Below are 18,342 nucleotides of genomic sequence, written 5' to 3' on the forward strand. Positions count from 1 at the left end.
CAATATGAAAAAATGCAAATATTCATCATCTGGCAAAATTTTTGAACTTGATATCCTTTATATCCGTACAATATGTGCAAAATCTTATTGCCTTTAAAAAGGGGTTTGGCTCTTCATGTTTGAACTCTCTGCTTCATAGAACATCTTAAACAGAAACTTTTCGTTTTCTTAGCTGTAGTAGTTTTGAATTACAAGAAAAAAACTAAAGAAAAATTGTATTGAATCCCATCTACCATAAAACAACCGATCTTTTAGGTGCTTTTGGTCAAGTTTTATGGGTTGAATTGAATCACAAAACTGTGTCAAAAAATTTTTTCATTTTTGAGTAATCAGATGCATACTTTCCCCCCTTCCTGTTGACGATTTCCTGTTTTACAGAGATGAGAGTTGTAGTTCCCCCACTCGCCATCCAAGAGTCACTCTCTGGCAGAGGGGGCACGTAGGGGGCATTGATCAATACCTGGAAAAAACAAATGTATTTCAAACGAAGCAAAAAATGGTAAAAATTTAGTCAAAAATTTGTCGAAAAAAAATTGTTCATAAATACAATTAAAATTTTGACTTTCAATTCCATCTTGGTAATTTTTTATCAAAAAACATTGTAATTCAGTAGTAAAGTCGCTTGAATGTATCAAAATAACGATTGCAAATAAATTCTGAAAAATGCGACCATCAACTGCCGCTTTTTCTGATCAAACTCAAACCAATACAATCAATTTCTGAAAAATTTTATTTGATCCACTTCCGGTCTTTTTCACATTTTCAGTGACTGCAATCCCATCATCAATTAAACATTTAAGGTCTTCGGCTGTATCTTTATAATTTGTCGGGTAAGATTCAATCAATTCTTTTTAGCTTTTTTTGTAAATTCTTTGGCCGGGTCACTTGTGAACTATATATTTATCTAAAAAAATCGACAAAAATCTGAGACATTTGCCTTTAATTACTTCTTTTCTGGAGTTATTTATATATGTCTGATAGATTTATGAACTTCTCTAAAATTTCACATTTGCTTCTAATCAGTGTTAATTAAATATATCAGCAAAAAATATATACTTTCTACAGATATAACTGACTATTTTTTAAAAATTTTGCACAATTTCGAGATAAACAGTCGGTATATATAAACAGTCGGCTCTACATGAGAAAGGTGGCATAGCAGTCTACTTGAAATCACATTATGAAACATCTTTGACACGGAAAGATTATTGACTAACATGTGCTCCAGAACTCTGGCTGAGGACACCAATGTACTCTTCTTTATCCAGGAACAGAGTCAATTTCAATCCGAATTCCTTGCCAGTCTTGGAAGTATTCCTCAGATCTGAATACAATCCTCCTTCTGTTGATTGGTTGTAGATTGAGTTTATAACATAGCAGTTGCCGAACTGTGGATTAGGGTACCTGACATAATGATGGGCGCATTTCTTTGAATTTGAGTCTAACGTTGAGCTCTTGTAGATGATAGCTATATCTTGCTAGGTACTGTGAACAGGAAAAATAGCCCAGCCCCCTCCCCCCCCCCCCCCGAAAAAAAACACCCACAGACCAATTAATAAAAAAATAAACCCGAAAATAAATCTCCAATTTTAGGACAAAGTAAATGATTGATTTCTTGATAATCTTTGAGAAATGGTCATTTTTGTGAGAGTTTAAATTGTATGAAAAAATGTCTTTCAAATTTTTCAAAAATTGAGAAGAAAGTACAGCAAGTATTATAATCTGGTAGAATCTCGTAGGTTGAATTCTTGGTGTACACAACCCATGTTTAGACCGCAATGTCATCTCGGCGCTAGTTATTATATAGACTAAAAATACAAAGTCTAGCATCATATATCTAGAATTTTCGGCGCATTTCTTGCAAAGTTTTATCGCATTTCAGCACACTTCAGCGCATTATTATGTAAGGTTTTTGCGCTGAATTTTTTGAAAAATTGGCGCATTTCAGCGCATTTCTTACATAATGTTTGGAAAATTTCTCGACCCCGGTAGTAAATGTCGAGCATGAGTTAAGTGAAACTGAATTTGTATGCAATTTTGGTCGATGTTGGTCTGCTCATAAGTCGAGATCTAAAAGTAGGCGTTGGTTAGCTCAATTTTTCCCCGATAATGAGAGATTTCTATTGAAAATATATATATATATATATATATATATATATATATATATATATAACCGAAGTGACCCTAAAAACTTTTAATGGACGTCTGAAAGAAAAATGCCCCTTTGGAAACTTGTGTATGAACAATCTCGGCCGTCAAAGGTACACTGTGCTACAAAATCTTCAGCCTGGGTCCCAAAATACTTCAATTCTTTCATAGAAAACAGGGCAAAATTCCTGAAGTCTGAGTAATCCAAAGCTTGTGATTGGCTATACGCTTGGATCCAATCATACGTTTCCAAATCGTCTTCAAAATTATTGTAAGGGTCATAATTATCGTACCAGTAGTCATAATAGTCCCAAAACCCGTAGTCATAAGTAATATCACCGTTTTCATCATAAGGGTTAAACCGGTTATTAGAACTTCCATAACTATTCGATGACTGGCTGTCATAATTAACCCAAGTGTACGAAGACAAGTAGGTCTGGGAAAAATTTCCGGCCGTACGTTTTTGACGATGATTTTCAAAAACCAGATCAGTGAAATCAGTATTTCTTGATTTGGAAGTATGTCGCGTCGCTCTAGAAATCTGTTGAAATCTTTGAAACGAATTATGTCGGCGAAGATGACTCGGATTTAGATATGTATTCACATCTCGTTTTGCGCGTGAGTTCGAAGTTACTGATCTGTAATAAATTTTGAATCCCCGATCCTGTTCCGTTTCATCAGAATAAAAGAATATGAATATTGAAGATCCCGTAGATTTAATTGAAATGTTTGGTGCAACTGATCCACAAAGACGTGTTAAGTATGAAAATCGGAAAAGAGGCCATATCTCAGAGGGGCCGTCTCGGAATTGAAGGTAATCGTAATGACACTGGGGTTCGAACTCAATCGCGAAGTCTGGATCGATTCTTATTTGGACGACGTCTGATGAGCCTAAAAGTAATAGACAGATTATGAGGTCATCTGCGTTTGCGTCCCGTAAAGTAAATCTCGATATAACTCCTTGCTTAAAATTCAAAAAAAGAATCCTCTCCCACCAAAAAAATACAGACAAAAAGTGGAATCCGCACAATAACATAAATTCTTTTGAAAGGAGAATTTTGTAACGCAATTCACGAAAAAGGCTCAAAGATTTCCATTTTTGTCACTAGTTTCCGCGGCTAATGTAATTTTTTTTTCAATACAGAAAATATTCATCCAAATTTGGTCATAGAAATTAAAATTTTGGATAAAGTTGAATGTTCTTCTTCAGAATCAGTTTATTTAATGATAAAGGCTTTTTAGATTCTAGTTGTTTTTCTTGAGCAGATGCTTACTTTGAGCATTGATGACCCATGTACAGTGAGTTTCCCTATCATACTGTCCATTCTCGTCATAATTCTCAGAAGTGAAGCTCTGCTCCTGATCTGTCGCATTCAGCACCACCCAACAGGGAGTCGTCTCCGGACATCTAAGTTATATCAAGTTAAATCTGGTTAATCAGAAAGGTTGAAGGGTGCGGCAGTAATTTGGAGCAAGGGTATGAATAGCAAATTAACCACCATCTTACCCCCCACCCTAAAAGCCCCAAATGGAATGACTATCGACGATTGGCATTTTTATACTTTCATAATTATAGTTCAATGCATTGACTGAAATGGACATTGCCGCCTCTTCGACTATTCAAACCAGTATTAGATTTACCTCAAACCCTTATTAGTGCTGAAAAAGCGCAGTAGTTTCTGTAGACATGATTATGAAATCAAATTATGTTCATGCGGGTCGGGAGGGGCGGTATTCTAATTTGAAAGTCGGAACCCAGTCCGAAAATATTAACATATCTAGACCGAAATGAGCGCACCAGGGATAACATGCCTCATAATCATGGAAACATGGAGAGTTTTGTCCATCGCGAAAATCTGTCTGGAGGTGTGTTCCGCCTGCGACGGTGTGGAATCTCAAAGACTGGGTATGCGTCCAGAAGATATTCACTAACCCCAAGGCGACTGATTCGTCCAGTCCATTAACACATTCGGTATATCCTTCGCCGTCACAGGGCACGGCGCATATGGGTTGCTCCTCACTGCACTTGATGTATCCAGACACACAGTAGTCATCAGGATTGTACAGTTGGAACAGTTCACTCGAGTTCATACTCCACGTGTCACACGAGAACATTTCTGATTAGAAAAAGAAATAACAAAACATAGCAGGACAAGTCCTGACGTACTATTCAAAGAATTTTTATTGACTAAACAAAAACTAGACCTGTATATTATATTACATTCATTGTTCTAAAATCAACTTGTTGGAACCTCGATACCGATGCTTTCCTACGCTAAAAAAGACGAAACCGAACCTCCCTTGCATTTGATAAACGACGATACCGATGCTTTCTTACGTTTGAAAACGGCGTTACCGATGCTTTCTTACGTTTAAAAAACGACGATACTGAATCTGTCTTACGTCTAAAAACGACGATACCGACTATTTCTTATGTTTATTAACGAACAAAAGCAACGACACCGACGAAAAAATCGTAAGGGCTTTCGTCGTTTTTGGCTAGAAAAAAACGACGATACCGACCGTTTCTTACATTTTCTAACCAAAGATATCTTAACTAGGGCTTAGAACGGACTCTGAGTGAAATGATAAAACCATTTCTAAAAAAATCAGAGCAAAAAAAATAAAAGAAAACTGAAAATTAATGTCAAAATGGCGCTTGTGAACAAAAAACCACTAGCGAGAAAGCTAAATTTTGTTCAAACACCGTTTTCTCACTTTACTTTAAAATTAGAAGAAAATAATTACACGCCGCAAAACCACCCGCTTTTTCGCTCCACTTCCCGTTTCGGCGTGACCAAAATCACTACTCCAATTTGACTTCAAGAATCATGAAAATGTGTTTAGAGATTGTCGTACAAAATGAGAAACTGTAGGGTTTATTGATCGGCGACGCCAATTAGATTGAATTGCAAGCGAGTGTTTAGCTATAAATTCGCGGAGCGAATCAATGCTAAATTTTGTCGAGTGGAATTTATTTATTTGAGTTACAAAATAATTCCTGATTTGGCGGAGCGAAATCTCACTTCTATTTTGTACTAGTGTTTCGCTTAACGAAATACAGTTTACTTTTGAATCGTATAGATTAGACTTTGGCGGAACGATTTCGAGAAAAGAATTTAGTTAACTGATTTGAATTATGAATTTCAGAAGAATGAAATTGAAAGAATTAAAATGGTTGAACAATAACTTATTCATATCATCAGACAATTTAAAGCGGCAAATCTTTACAAGATTTATGAACAGACATTCAATCATGCAACAAATTGTAAACAAATTTTAACGACGTGAAATCTTGGGATTTGATCTTCAGAAATCTAACTTTACAAATTGAACAAATTTTAAAGAGCGAAAATGAACTAGATAAATGATAATGGATTATCTTAATTTAGCAACTCAAAACTAAAACTTTTAAGATGAAGGTACTATTATACCACATTTTCCCCTTTGGAGAAGTAAATAATGAGAATTATTTAGCAGAAAATTAGTAAAATATGTACTTGTAAATTAATTAATATCATAAAGTTTTGAGAGTTTAAATAAAGTTTTTGAGTAATGTTTATTTTGAGATATTTTCAATTTAGTCACTCTCGCTCTCATAATAACGTTCTGCCTCACCAACTGTCATCGACACCTCAGGTCCTTCGTAGTTTGGTGAAACGTAGTATTGAACTGGGAAAGCGGGAGTTGGTGAGCATTGCGGCACTGTAAAATTCGATTCTACATGTTGGGTTTGTGAGGCGGCCGTTTGAATCTGTGAGATTAGCGTTTTGTTTTCTATTTGTTGTTGTTTCAATTTCTGCCGTCTTTTTTGTTTTCCTGTTACACTCGAACTGGATGTCATTGGGGGGCATGTTTGTGACGAAGCTGCCGATTCGTCTGTTTCAGTGACCGAAGTTGATGCTCGTGTTCGTTTGGCGGGCATAAGATTTGCGGAGGCTTTACTAGCGGCTTTTCTTTTGGGTCGACTTGGCGGTTCTGCTATTACAATACTAGATGTGGGGAGGTCTATTGGCGCTGCGGGTTGAGTATCTTGATCTGGTTGTTGATTTGGCGGCGCGATTGGTACATGACGCTTTGGTTTGATCGGCATCTTTACTCGTAGTGCCCGTGTTACATTTGAGTGTATGGATGACACAGTGCTGATATCATCAGCGATTCGACGGTGTTTCATTTTCTTTCCTCCCTCGATTTTTCTTCTCAACTCTTTAGCATGATTATTAATAAGCTCCTCCGTAGTTTTTCCTGTTGGGATCGTTGGTCTCCTATTGGCATAGGCTTGAAGCTCAGTCCCCCTCTCTGCCTTTGTCCCAAATTTAGCCAAATTGGAGTTCCGGATTGTGACTTCTCGTTTGCCAGGCTCTTTTATGACAGACGTGTGTTCGTCTGTTTTGATTACAGAGGAACCGGGGGCCAATACTTCATAGAGTCCATCTAGACTCTTCTTGGACCTTTTAGTCCTTGGTCGTTTCTTTGCCAGTTTTAATTCTAGTGAAGTCTCTGTCCTCGGTAGTGGTTGACATACATCCGGATGTAGGATGAAGCGGGACTCTTTGTTAGTGTCTTCTTGTTGTCGTTTTTCCGCATCTTTACATAAGTGAAATTTGTTGTCCTCCACTTCTGTGTCACTCCTTTCTTCGTTCGTCCAATTCTCATCTTTAATTAGTTGATCCCATCTAACTGTCTCCAGATCTAAATATTTATTTAGAATGTTATTGTATGTTAGACTTTTAGGGTCTGGCTTTGTTGTTATGTTACTTAAAGGCGTATTTGCTTTTCGACCAAAATGTGCTTCAAATGGTGACATGTTTATCGTCTTTTGACGACAGATTCGCAGTTGATATTATTGAATTTATTGAAGCCTTTATATTAAATTGATTTCGTGCCGCCGTTTTAATACATGCTAGACGATTCTTGATTGTTTGAATTAGCCTCTCCACTAAGCCGATAGCTCTGTGATCGTGTATTGGTGCTTCAATTAGCTCTATATTATTTTGATTACAGAATGCTTTAATTCGCTGGCCCGTTTGACATCTAGCTTGATCTAGTCTAATTGCACGGGGTATACCGTGTAATAAAACATATTCTTGAAGGAATTTCAAAATATTATCTGCATTCGCGTTTTCAAATACCTCAGCTGATGGAAATTTCGAAAATCGGTCAATACATGCAAGAAAGTAGACTTCTTGATTTTTCTCATTATATATGGGTCCGCCAAAATCAATTTGAATTTCTTCATTGGGAACTTTACATAGTTTTAATGGTGCCCATTTTTTAATTGGTATTATAGATTTTAAATTTTTACCGATTTTTACACACGGGTTGCACTTCGCCGTCTTTGTGGCCAAATCACGATGCATATATGGCCACCACGCGTGCGATGCCATGTCTGTCATGCCCCATGTGCCCGGATGCGTGGCGTGGATTGCGTCCACATAGGCGTCCTTTATTGTGTGCGGGAGTGCTATTCTATCGTCAATACATACACACCCACTCTTCACATGAAGATCTTTCCAGTAACTGTGTATATACGGCGAGATCTGCTTACAACGGTCCTCATTACCTGTGAGGATACAGTCACGAATTTCTTTAAGTATAGCGTCTTTTGTCGTTAGACTCGCCATTAGAGAGCTGGAAAATATTTTCGATAACGCAAAATTAAACGAGTCTAGATATAATTCGTCGCCTGAAGTGGAAGTGCCTGTTGTGTCTGTTGTCGGTGTTGTTGGGGTACTGGGTGCGGCTGGGACAATTGGAGCGGTTGATGCAATTGAGGGCCCTGCATCCGCGAAGCGAACTCTTGATGGAGTGGATTGCTTAACAGACATGAGTGTTTTGTCGTCGGAATTCGGCTGGGACATCATGTAAACTTGTCTAAATTTTTGGGCTATTCGCTGGAAATTGTTTAAATTACTATGCGACTGATTAGCTGAGCGATTGTAGGCAGAAAGCGAGTTTGGAATGTTGGCTATTTCAATTTTGGGTTTGGTATTTGCATTAATTGGGCTTAATTCGCTAATTGAATTGTCAGTTAGCGTAATATTAGAATGTTCTGGATTTCGCGGTGCCAATTCACTTCCAAATTTGTTAATGGAATTTAGATTATGTTCGTCGCATTTTGTGGGTGGATTTCGCGCTGCGAAATCAACGTAATTTTCAGCATTTAATAGAAAGCGTTTCGCGCCGCGCTTAATTACATCCAATTTTGCTACTATGAATTGTTCATCGTATGTAGATATATTGGCAGCTTGTTGATGTGGGTCGCGAGAAATGTAATCCACTAAGCCCATTTTTGAGCCAGGAAGATGGTCAATTGAAAAATCAAATGGCAATAATCGGTCCACCCAACGTGTTAATCTGCTATTGTTTGACTTATTAGATCTATTTTCTCGCATAATAGATAAGAGGGCTCTATGATCAGTGATGACGGTGAATGGTTTTCCGTAGAGATAGTATTTAAAATGTTCGATAGACCACACCACCCCTAGGAGTTCGAGTTCGTTAACACTGTATCTATCTTCTACTGAATTAAGAAATCGCGATGCAAATGCTACAGTGTGCCAACCATTAGGCGTTCGTTGCTCCAATGCGCATCCTAATCCTTTACGTGAAGCATCGCATTTAATGCGTGTTTCTAACTCTGGATTGAAATGTTTATTTTCCGTTGTTTCCGCAATTTTCTCTTTAATTAAGCAAAAGTGTTTTTCATGCTCGTCCGTCCAAATGAACTTAGTGTTTTTCTTTAACAAAGGTCTAAGAGGGTAACATAGTTGAGACAGGTTCGGAATGAATTTTCCTAAGTGATGAACTGATCCCATAAATGATCTAAGTTTTTTGAGGTTAGTTGGTGATGCTAATTTTTCAATTGCGTCTGTTTTGCTCGAGAGAGGTGTTACACCTGACTGTGTAATGTTGTGACCGAGCCATTCAATTTTGTCTTTAGCAAAATGACATTTTGCCAAATTAATTCGCAGATTTTCTTGGTCAAGTCTTATTAAGCATTTTCGTACCAAATCCAAGTGTTTTTCGATTCTTCCTCTGCTTACTATTAATATGTCGTCCAAAAAACAGAATGTATTTTCCAAACCCGCAAGAGTACAGTCAATAGCTTTTTGAAATTCTGCTGGCATATCTGTTAAACCATAGAATCCCGTTTTAAATCGATATGTTCCTGTCATATCTCCACTAACAATATTAAAGTTACAATGGCGGGCCGTGTCGTTATGTAAATTGAGTTGGCTGTACGCGTACTGCAGATCAAGCGTTGTAAAATATGCGGTCTCTTGCGGCGCCGATGACAGAGTTTGCGAAATAGTTTGAATTAGTGAGTCAATGTTCGGCATTTGGTACTTGTTTTTATGAATCGCTTTGTTGAGAATTTTTGAATCCAGTGCTATTTTTATTGACTGATCCTTTTTCACAGTGATGACTATTGGGGATATGAAAAATTGATCTGAGCAATTGTTTAGTTTTTCTATGTGTCCTTCATTAAGCAGTTTTTCTAACTCAATTTTTACTTTTGGTTGGAGGTGTATTGGTACTTTTCTACCTTTTTGATGTACAACTCGATAGTTTCTGTGAAATTTGGAGTTTACTGTATGATTTTTTGATTTGCCAATTCGTGATATTAGTTCAGGAAACTCTTTTGCTAGTGATTTTTTTATTACACACGTTTGATCCACGTTGTTAACTTCGATTTTTGGACAAGGTTTTTGAGTTATTGTAATACCTAATTGGTCAAAAAGGTCTCTTCCTAATATTGGTCTAAATCCGTCAGGTACTACTGTAATTCTTGCTTTCGAGATATACCAGTCGTTGCATTTTACAGGAGTTTTCAATGTTCCAAGTGGTTGAACTATATCATTCGAAAAAGACTTCAATTCTTGCGGCTTTTTCTCTGACCATTGGGATTGGATACAGTTGAACATTATTTCTCTTGCTAATGACATGTTTATTATGGTACAGCCACTACCGGAATCAAGTAGTAAGTCACAATTTGTGTTACCAATAATAATTGATAAATTTTGCAAAGTTGTATTCGGTGAATCGACGTTTTCGATAGTAGCGACATAGTTATCGTCAGAGGAATCGTAGTCTGAGTGGGTTTCCGCATTATAGTTTATGTAGTTAACATTTTGGTTTTCTTGACTTGAGTTTTGATTTGAAGTGTCTACATTTTCTACTGTATTAATACGATTATTTTGTTGATTAGTTCTCGAGTTATTAAGTCGTCGACGACATACGTTTGCAAAATGATTTTGCAAACCACAATAATTACATTTCTTACCCATGGCGGGGCAAACCTGACGATGTGTAGGTGTCCAACTTTGACCACAGCCACGGCATTGTCCAATGGAGGTGCGATTCGTTGTTATCCTCGTCGATTGATTACCACGCACACCCGCGCCGCGAAGTCGACTATTCTGTTGTATCACGTTTACTGCGTTGCCGTTTCCTCCATTGTTGGATGAAATCCGTTGTTGATTTTGGTTGCCCATTTCCATGTTCACTGCAATACTGAGAGCCCTTTCTGGTTCTACCGTATCTCGAAGTAGCTCTCGTTGGATGTCGTCGTCTAACATGTTTGTAATGAAGATATCCCTTATTATGGCCTCCTCACGGTTTTCAAAATCGCAGTTTTCTGCAAGTTCCTTAAGAACACTGTAAAATTGCTCAACTGACTCGCCCTTCTTTTGTTTTCTGGAAAAGAAGACATATCTATCGAATGTAATGTTTCTGGGGCGAATGAAGGCGATCTCCATCATTTCCCACAGTTTGAGGGTTGACAAATCATAGATATTGTCATGTGGGAATTTTTGTGTTAGCAGACGTCGTCCTTCCGTGCCTATACTCAAGTATAACAGAGAGACGCATTTTTGGTCGCACAAGTTCCATGGTCGTTCTCCACAAAGTATTCCTGCCTCAATTATTTTCTGACATTTGAGCTCCCACTGCAATTTCAATTGATTATTTCGAATTCGTCTGTCTCTTTCTGTTTCCTCTGTCGCATCTTCGATTGATGCCTCATATTTCGGTTCTGCCGGCAAACGAACTTCTGTCGGTTTAGGTTGCAACAATGTATCAATTGTGATGTTTTCCCGAGCGAGAATCGCTAATTTCACTTGTATTCTCCATTTATCCCATCTGATCGGTGGGTCTGAAGTCGGCCGTTCCCAAAATGGCTCTATCGATAGAGGTGTTTTTCGGGATTCGCGAGCTGGCTGCGCCATGTCGTACAAAATGGGAAACTGTAGGGTTTATTGATCGGCGACGCCAATTAGATTGAATTGCAAGCGAGTGTTTAGCTATAAATTCGCGGAGCGAATCAATGCTAAATTTTGTCGAGTGGAATTTATTTATTTGAGTTACAAAATAATTCCTGATTTGGCGGAGCGAAATCTCACTTCTATTTTGTACTAGTGTTTCGCTTAACGAAATACAGTTTACTTTTGAATCGTATAGATTAGACTTTGGCGGAACGATTTCGAGAAAAGAATTTAGTTAACTGATTTGAATTATGAATTTCAGAAGAATGAAATTGAAAGAATTAAAATGGTTGAACAATAACTTATTCATATCATCAGACAATTTAAAGCGGCAAATCTTTACAAGATTTATGAACAGACATTCAATCATGCAACAAATTGTAAACAAATTTTAACGACGTGAAATCTTGGGATTTGATCTTCAGAAATCTAACTTTACAAATTGAACAAATTTTAAAGAGCGAAAATGAACTAGATAAATGATAATGGATTATCTTAATTTAGCAACTCAAAACTAAAACTTTTAAGATGAAGGTACTATTATACCACAGAGATCTTTTAAAAAATGGACAGCGCCCCAATACAATTCAAATTCTTTGATTCGTAAAAATGGAGCATCTGCCCAGGCATAGTCAAAAAGTTGACTTCGTAGTCCAATAGAACAAAAAGAGATGAAAAAAATGGGAAAAGGTTTGGTTAGGAATAAATTTTCGATATGTTTGTTTTGAAAAACGTAAGAAATCGGTCATTTGAGTTTTTTGTGTATAAGGAGAATTAATATCGTCATATATTCGCACGTTATATTCCAATTGAAACAATTTTTCAAAAACTTTTAACAAGATTGTGTGATTTTATTTTTTGTTTGGTTGGCAGATTAATATTACAAATATGAGTTTTTGTTTGTTTCAAATTCAAAAAAGTAAAAAATAATGGTGGTGTTTTGATACGATCTTCGGAACATCAAGTAGACAATGTAAATTTTTTATAATTGCGTTTGGGTCATTTATAAATGTGTTGGAAAACTGAATTTACCAGCAATTTCCTACATTTGAAGTCAAAACTTTGTTATAATAATATTAACTTTCAGAAGGAGAGCATTATACGAATTTTTTTGGTGAATATGGTTGCGCCTGAAACTTTCACGTTTTCCTACAGTCATTGCGTCCAATATTGTTGAATCTCAGCTACCACTAAAATTAAGGTAAAAATACTGCAAAATTTGAAGGAAAATGTGTAAGGAAACAACATGGCATGACACACATAATTCTGTGTGTCATTTTTGGCTCTTCTATCATACCCCCCAGGAAGGTCTATAACATTTTTATTTGTCATGTGGTTCCAAATTGACTTCAGTTCACTTCAAAACCATTACCATTTATATGAAACCGAATGATAAAACTTCAAAGTTTTGTTGCGCTGCTTTTTAATTAACAATAGGCTTGCGCTGGACACCGCATTAAGCAGCGTTTGTGATCAAACTGAAGAGATTTTTTCTTACCTTCGGTCGACCAAAATTGCACATTTTTGAACAATCTTTTCCCAAAATGTTAGCACTTCAAAGCTAAAATTTGCTCTCTTATCACTGTCGCAACTATTTAATATTAAATTTAGAGGAAACCCTTTTACATTAGGGTTTGTTAACCCCAAAAATTTTGCCTCAATCACCTAATTTTTGCTTCTCTTGCTATCAAAAACATATTAGGTGGCTTACTTACTAACCGCTGCAAGATAATTTAAAAAAGAAATGGCAAAAAACTTTGGAAGTCCTGTAGGTGGAAATTTTTGTTTTCAAAGAAAAAATTGAGAAAAAGGATAAAGTGGTTCTCTGTATAGAACAAACAAAGCCCTAGCCCTACCGAAATGGTAATTGAATCTAAATGACATTACCTTTACTGATGAAAGTAAAATTTCTCTTGTTGCTGATTGGATTTGCATCCAAAAAATTGGCTGAGACGTTTGAGAACAGTTTTGCAAAATTAAATTTTTTTGGGATCAAATTTCAAAATTTAATTTTTAAATTAAGGAGTCATAAATTAAAACTATAATTTTGATGGATGATTAAAGTGACAAGTACCAATGTAAAATTAAACTGAGTACACGCCTTTTGTAGGATCTTAGGAGGTTGTAAGGTCAGTTAATTCAACTAATCCTAAAAGACACAACACCAAAAAATAACAAACTTTCAAATTGAAGCAAACAAAAAACGAACATTGCAACAGTCAAATACATTCACCCGTAAGCCAGCAACATACACATTCCAGCATACACACAGAGAGACGAGAGAGAGAGAGAGAGAGAGAGAGAGAGAGAGAGAGAGAGAGAGAGAGAGAGAGAGAGAGAGAGAGAGAGAGAGAGAGAGAGAGAGAGAGAGAGAGAGAGGGAGGGAGAGAGAGAGACTAGCCAGAAGAGATTCGCAAACACACACACACACACACACACACACACACACACACATACACACACAGACACACACACACACAAACACAAACACGCATAAACGCAAATACCCCACAAAACATCACATAAAAGAACTTTGTTTGATATTTTCGATATTTGGGATTTCAGTTCAAAACTGCTGATCACTGGAGAATTAAAAAAACTTTTTCATTAAAAAAAAGTAATTCGTCAAAAAATTGTAACTTTTATAATGTCCTTATGTGAACCAGATATAGCTTTTATAACCCCAAAAAATCATAAGCGTCTCTGTCTATTACAGGTTTTTTTTGGTTTTTTGATCCTTAGTGAGCCTCCAAACATTTTTCTTGAAAATTTCTACTGAGAATTTGATTTTTTGATCCCGAAAAAGTTAAACTTGTCACAGCTGTTGATAGCTAAAGTGACACTAAAATATTCTGTTACGATAACTTGAGCAAAAAAAGGTGCAACACTTTCCACGGATTGCAGTCCCTTCAAAACGATTGTCGAAACAAAACAATATAAAAATAGTCAAAATACGCATGTCAATATTTAATGGAAATCAATTATCACCAATTTGTGAAAAATTGGAGCAAATTACCGCAATATCTTTGGCCAGCAACAAACAAAAACTCAAATAAATTAGAACATTTTGCACATTTCTTAAAATGAACATATTTCATTAAACAGTAGTTTAGAGTGTTAATTTTTGACGAAACCATTGTATTTATTAAATCTGTTTATATCGCTTGTTTGATTTGATTAAATAAAATTATTGAATACTTGCATGGTTTAAAAACTGATCTATTTTTTTCATTATTAAAAAACATCTATATATATATGATCAAAAGCTGTCCGAGGAAACAAAACAACTTTATTTCCAGATTTCATTTCTAAGTGATTCATTGTGGGTCCTCAATTTGCTTTGACCTTTGTGAGTTGATTTTCAACAGCGGAAAAGAGGGTCATACCTGGGAAAACTCCTCCTTCGTCCCACTCATCTGCACAGTCGGGTATTTCATCACAGATCCACGACACAGGAATGCATTGCTGAAACAACCGCATACAAAATGTGCCGTCGAAAATTACTATTATTTCACAGCTTCAAATTTTTTCACTCACTCATTGGATAGGAACTTGAGAGTGACTCAGCACCAAATGTGGATAATTTTTTCATTGTATTTTCCCCAAAAAATTGGAAAGCTTGGAAAACTTCACAAAAACTTAGAAAGAGTCTTCAGAAGTGATACATGCTAAAGTTTTCCTCAAGCAAGTAATAGAGCGTCTCATTCTACAAAGAACTAGTTCACCCAATGAAAATTTTCCGCCCTTAAGAACCTGGGATCTGGTACGTCACACAAGAACCCTATTGTCATACCAATTAGGTCGCTGTCATGGGGAAACTGTACATCACAACATGCAATACAAGCTAGCGTCTACCGGTACAGAGTTTTTGAGTAAATCACTCCCTTCTATTGCTGCTTTCCACTTTGTACGATAAAAGTTACGATATGAATGAGAACGGTTTGTACTTATAATTTATCCTTCTGATTGGTTTTTAAGTCACAGCTACTTTCTTTGAAAATTGATGTATATCAGTACCTCTAGACGCTTGTAATGCAGATCGTCTATTGAGATCTTTTACAAATATCCGACAGGGGTTAGGAATGAGAAAAACTCACCCCAGTGTTCGGACAGTCAACATTTCCGTCACCACAGTCAATTTCGAATGTGTAGTTTACACCCAGATCTTCAGCCAGGGAGTTGTACATGGAAGTAGTCACATAGAGATCCAGGTCTCCCAGGCCCTCGTACTTCGATACCCTGGATACCACACTCTTGCGCACTGGATTCGAATTGCACACTGTCACACTTGGAAAAGTGGCCTAAAATAAAATGTCTGTCTCTTTTTCTCCGGTTGCGGACCCCTTATACATATGTATGGAGTTCTCAGGATGTTTACAAAAAAGTAAGCACTCTATCGTGTTATTTTCAACCATTTTGCATTTCCGTAAGAACCGTTATTGTGCTGAAGCCATGCCCAGTCGAAAAATAATGGATAATTTATAAATATTTATAAATTTTTTGAAAATAATGGATAATTTATAAAGATTTATAAATTGGTAGATTATAATGCAAAATTTATTTTAAAAAATTATAAATTTTTCATCGAACGATTTTCAGTGTTTTCTACAAATTTTCTTTAACTCACGCAAAGGCTTTTTGCATTTCACTTGTATCTGAAGCCATTCGAAAAATTTTAAAAATTTTTGAAAATAATGAATAATTTATAATATTTACAAATTTCTTAAAATACTGATCATGATGATCATGCTGATCCTACTGATCATGTTGATCATACTGATCATGCTGATCCTACTGATTATGCTGATCATATTGATCATGCTGATCCTACTGATCATGCTGATCATACTGATATTGCATATTTGGAAAATCATTAACAAATTGGTCAATATTTTACGGTTTTCACCTGATTTTCACGAGATGCAGCAGATATATATAACAGCAGGGAAACTTACTCAGCTTAGTTTACAAAAATTGTGAGAAAAATTTTCAAACCTTGTTTACCTGTTGTCTTAATTTTGACATTACTGAACAAAAAATTACATAAGTTATTTAAAAGCATTTATTACGTATTAAGCAAATAAAATCGTGTTGACATAGAATTAAGGCGTAGGTTGCTAATCGAAAAAATTTTTGGTTGATTTACCCTGCAAACGATTTGTGATGAAAAATTTATTATGACAATCAAACTTGGGACCTACTTTAGTGTTCCTGACAAGAGATATCTGAGTGTCCACTTTGTAGTCCAAGTACTCGTTTACCAAAATAATCATTTGGTACAAGAATACCCCTGATAGTATAATGTATGCTGTTGTCCAGAACAAAACCAGTAACACACTACGTTGCAAAATTTCATTGTTTCCGTTTCATTAAAAGTTCCTGACGTTTTGATTAATATCGAAATGATATTATTAATATTCATCTGATTATTGCCAATGATTTCCAAAATTTTGCTGACAAATCTCTTTCTCTCACACACACTTTCTATCCTTCTCTCCGGTCTCTCATTTTCTCCAAGCAGAGTATATATCGTTTGAGCATGCCAGAACAAAAAATTCAATCTTATTCAGATGTTGATTTTTGTTTTTTTTCGAAAAAAAAATGATTTTGTCTCGTAACTCTCAACTAAACTCCAGAAATTACAAGTAGTGTTACCCTCAGATTTTAAGCACCCTAAAAATGATAAATTTTCAATTACTTGCGATGTTCAACCGAAAATCCAAAACCCTTAGAACTTTTAGAAATCTAACAACCATGTCTATACTTGTCCAAAAAATCAAAAGAAATCCCATATAAAGAACCAATTTGAAATCGTTTTTTTCAGACAACGAAACCAACAGACGAAAAAACTGCAAAGTGAACATAACTTCAAAGAACATTGAATATTAATTGTTATCCGTTCTAAATTGTCATCTTAACTTGCTATGCAGAAAGAGAGAAGATGTCTGTGTGTCTGAGAGAGAGAGAGAGAGATACAGAGTTTTGGTAATTTTGTTTGCTTTTTCTTATTTTTTTATTCTGAAAAAGATTTCTTATTTCTCAAAATTAAAAGTGAAAGAAAACAATGTTGACCATCATTAGCTGTTTTCTGTTCAAATTTTTAATGAACAGTTTTAGTCAACAAGATTCAAACTATACAATCCGCGCGCCCACAGCTACCAAATTTGGATTTTTCTATATTAATACTGTGTGCATTTAAAATTTATTTTTGAACTTCGCGGACAAAAAGGCGGTGCCCTATTAAGTAATCTTGAAACATTAAATCGTAAAATTGAGCGGCAAAGGGATTAAAATTTTGTTAATTGCCCTTAATGCCAAACGTAAGCACTTTTCACATTTATTTGATCCTATTTTTCATATTAAGGCTCTTAATTGACCTCTGGATGTCAGTTTCACAAAATTTGATCGCTTTTGGCATTGAACGGAATTCGACACCTGAAAGGTCCAGCCACTTTCTTCGGGAGTAAATTTTTTTCGGTACCGGTCGATGCTCGTATTGAACGTAGAAAATAGACCGACTAAATATGCATTGTCTTTCAATCGGTGTCATAGCTGCGTCTTGTTTTCTAATTTCACATTAGATAGATTTTTTGCAGGACATTACAAGCTTCTCTAAGAAAGGTTGCTTTGTTAGAGTGCAAAACGAATAATTTTTTAGAAAGATTACAGCCTTTTTGAAGATTACTTTGCAGCATGCTGAAAAATTACTCAAGATATATTTTTATCTCGCCCGAAATCGAGTAATACATTTAGGTGCTGTTTTGTGGTTGGTGATGTTTTTTGTAAAAACAATTAACACTCACTCATTGAAGTTCCTCTCAGATAATTTTCTTGACTTTTAAAAGAGAAAAAGAACTGAATTTATCCTAGCCACTGACTTCAATAACAAAGCTCTATTTTTTATAAATTTAGTACAAAGTCATTTCGA

General features: G+C 35.9%; 1 protein-coding gene across 1 annotated transcript in view; it reads right to left on the bottom strand.

The window, feature by feature from the left end:
- Positions 1-18,342, bottom strand: part of LOC142343090 (uncharacterized) — a 58,834-nt gene that overhangs the window by 36,589 nt on the left and 3,903 nt on the right. The window contains exons 2-9 of the mRNA XM_075394777.1: positions 16,616-16,751; positions 15,512-15,715; positions 14,801-14,879; positions 4,082-4,265; positions 3,423-3,556; positions 2,221-3,039; positions 1,218-1,441; positions 342-460 (exon numbers count right to left, since the gene is read on the bottom strand). Of these exons, the coding sequence (XP_075250892.1) occupies positions 342-460; positions 1,218-1,441; positions 2,221-3,039; positions 3,423-3,556; positions 4,082-4,265; positions 14,801-14,879; positions 15,512-15,715; positions 16,616-16,751 (1,899 nt within the window). The remainder of the gene's footprint in view (positions 1-341; positions 461-1,217; positions 1,442-2,220; positions 3,040-3,422; positions 3,557-4,081; positions 4,266-14,800; positions 14,880-15,511; positions 15,716-16,615; positions 16,752-18,342) is intronic.

Source organism: Convolutriloba macropyga, chromosome 7, assembly GCF_964194025.1.
Source record: "Convolutriloba macropyga chromosome 7, txConMacr16.3, whole genome shotgun sequence".
NCBI lineage: Eukaryota > Metazoa > Xenacoelomorpha > Acoela > Convolutidae > Convolutriloba > Convolutriloba macropyga.